Source organism: Apis dorsata, unplaced genomic scaffold (genome assembly GCF_000469605.1).
Source record: "Apis dorsata unplaced genomic scaffold, Apis dorsata 1.3 scaffold_694, whole genome shotgun sequence".
NCBI lineage: Eukaryota > Metazoa > Arthropoda > Insecta > Hymenoptera > Apidae > Apis > Apis dorsata.
The window spans coordinates 139,958-142,133 of NW_006263873.1; the positions used below are offsets into that span (position 1 = coordinate 139,958).

Genomic DNA, 2,176 nt, shown 5'->3' on the forward strand with positions numbered 1-2,176 from the left:
GAACGAACAATAGAACCCGGAGTAATGCTTGGATCATCCTCGATACTCTTCATCTGGGTACCCTAAAATAAAATTAAATATAGGTGGACCCGAATAAATATTTTTAAAATTCATCACTTTTAAGAATGTTTTTATTCGTCTGTAATTTATGCAAAATATAAATTATTATTTATAATTAAATAATGGATTTATTAGATATTATACGTATAAATAATCTGCAATATTCAAAAATTAAATTAAAATTCAATATAATTAATTTTTTATTTCATTTCTTTTAATCTTAATTTATTTTTTCTTTATAATAAATATTGTAAAATTTATAATATATATAATATATATATAAAATTAAGATTTATAATATAATAAAATAATANAATATATATATTATGTATTATTATTATATATATTGTATATATTATATATATATTGTATTATATATAATATATACAATATATATAATTGTATATAATATAATACAATACAAAAAATAAATTTCAGTATAATTTATTATGAATTTTTCAAGTAATAATTGATTCACTCCATTGAGCGAATTAAAATAATTCGAAAATTTATATTTTGAAAACAGTGATTTATATTACAAACCACAAATATCTTTTATTTCATTATCAATATATATTTTTATAATAAATATGCTTATAAAATATTATACTTTTTAAGTTCTAATATAATTATTTCAAATATTTTAAATTAATAATATCATAAGATATTTGTGCTAAAAAAATTATTCTTCACGCAGGAAGTACGATATTGGAAATGGATTACCTTCCATGGCTTGCCAGGTTCAAATTCTGGAACAAGATCGGTAAAAGCAGCACCAGTAGCTGCACCAGTTGACTGCCAATCCTTTCCATCAGTAGAATCCGTATTACCTGGATCTGGCCATCCACTCTCTCCAAGTCTGGTGGACCATGTACCATCTCCTTGACCCAACAAAGGATTCATGTTAGGACTACTGTGTGATCGTGTTAAACCAGCCGGTGTAGCTGCTGGCTTACTGGTTGTTCCTGGTGCTCTCGAGAACTCGTTCGAAACTAACTCTCCATCCTTGTCTAAAGAAGGTAACTTCCACTGGTTTAATCTTGATTGTTGTTGACTCTGTAATAAAAATATTAATTTTGATTTTTGATTACATTAGATTTTTTTTATTTTTAAAATAAATTTGAAAAATTTTATTACTCTCATATTTTAAACAATTACAGTATATTAGGAAGAAATATCATCCTCTATTTAAGAGAATAATTTCATAAAATTTAAATAATTTTTCTCTGGACTATCGTTCTTGTTATTGTTAATAATAAGCAATAATAAAATTGACGAGCAATACAATAGAAAAAAAAAGATGAAATAAAGATGTAACTATGTAATTTTGTGATTTTATTAAACTTTTTTAATTAAATTTGTGTAAATCAAAAAATTATATTTTAGGCAAGACAAAATATATAATCTATTACAATAAAAAAAACGTATGTTACAAAAAAATAATAAAAAATATACTTACAACAGGAGGTTCTTTATTCATTGTCAAATCCGTAAAACTATTTTGCAATGCCGACATAGGATCATGTACCGAACTCTTATAATATTCTGAGCTTTGAGATGGGGCCACAGGATGTTGCTGTTGTTGTTGTTGTTGTTGTTGTTGCTGTTGTTGTTGCTTCATGTAAGTAGCTTGTTGCACAGCAATTTGATTTTGAAGATTTGCTATTTGTTGTTTTGTTTTTGTAATTTGTACACTGATCTGAAGAACAGATTGCCCATTACCCTTCATTGTACTTTGTACAGAATGTTGTTGATGAAGCTGTTGAAGAACTTTGATTTGTTGTAATAGTTGATTCAAAAGTATTAGAGTTTGAGGTGCAAGTGGTTGGTTTAAAATTTGATGGTTTAAGTAACCTTCCTGGACGGCTAACTGAATCTGTTGTACTAACATACGCAATTGTTGAGTACTTGGTTGATTTTGTGGAGCTCTGGAAGCCTACAATCAAAGGAAATATTTTACATAAGAACATTAAATTATTTTTTTAAAAACTATTTTTATATAATATTTTTTAAAATATATTATACAATTTATATATATATTATTATATATAAATAGATATATATATTATATATAGATAGATATTATATATAAATAAATATATATAGTATTATTATA

The 2,176-nt window shown here is 24.6% G+C and overlaps 1 protein-coding gene across 1 annotated transcript in view; it reads right to left on the reverse strand.

The window, feature by feature from the left end:
• The window catches only part of LOC102671551 (protein Gawky), a 22,498-nt gene that overhangs the window by 3,932 nt on the left and 16,390 nt on the right, over positions 1-2,176 (reverse strand). Inside the window, exons 12-14 of the mRNA XM_006622507.2 lie at positions 1,520-1,996; positions 784-1,116; positions 9-62 (exon numbers count right to left, since the gene is read on the reverse strand). Coding sequence (XP_006622570.1) covers positions 9-62; positions 784-1,116; positions 1,520-1,996 — 864 coding nt within the window. The remainder of the gene's footprint in view (positions 1-8; positions 63-783; positions 1,117-1,519; positions 1,997-2,176) is intronic.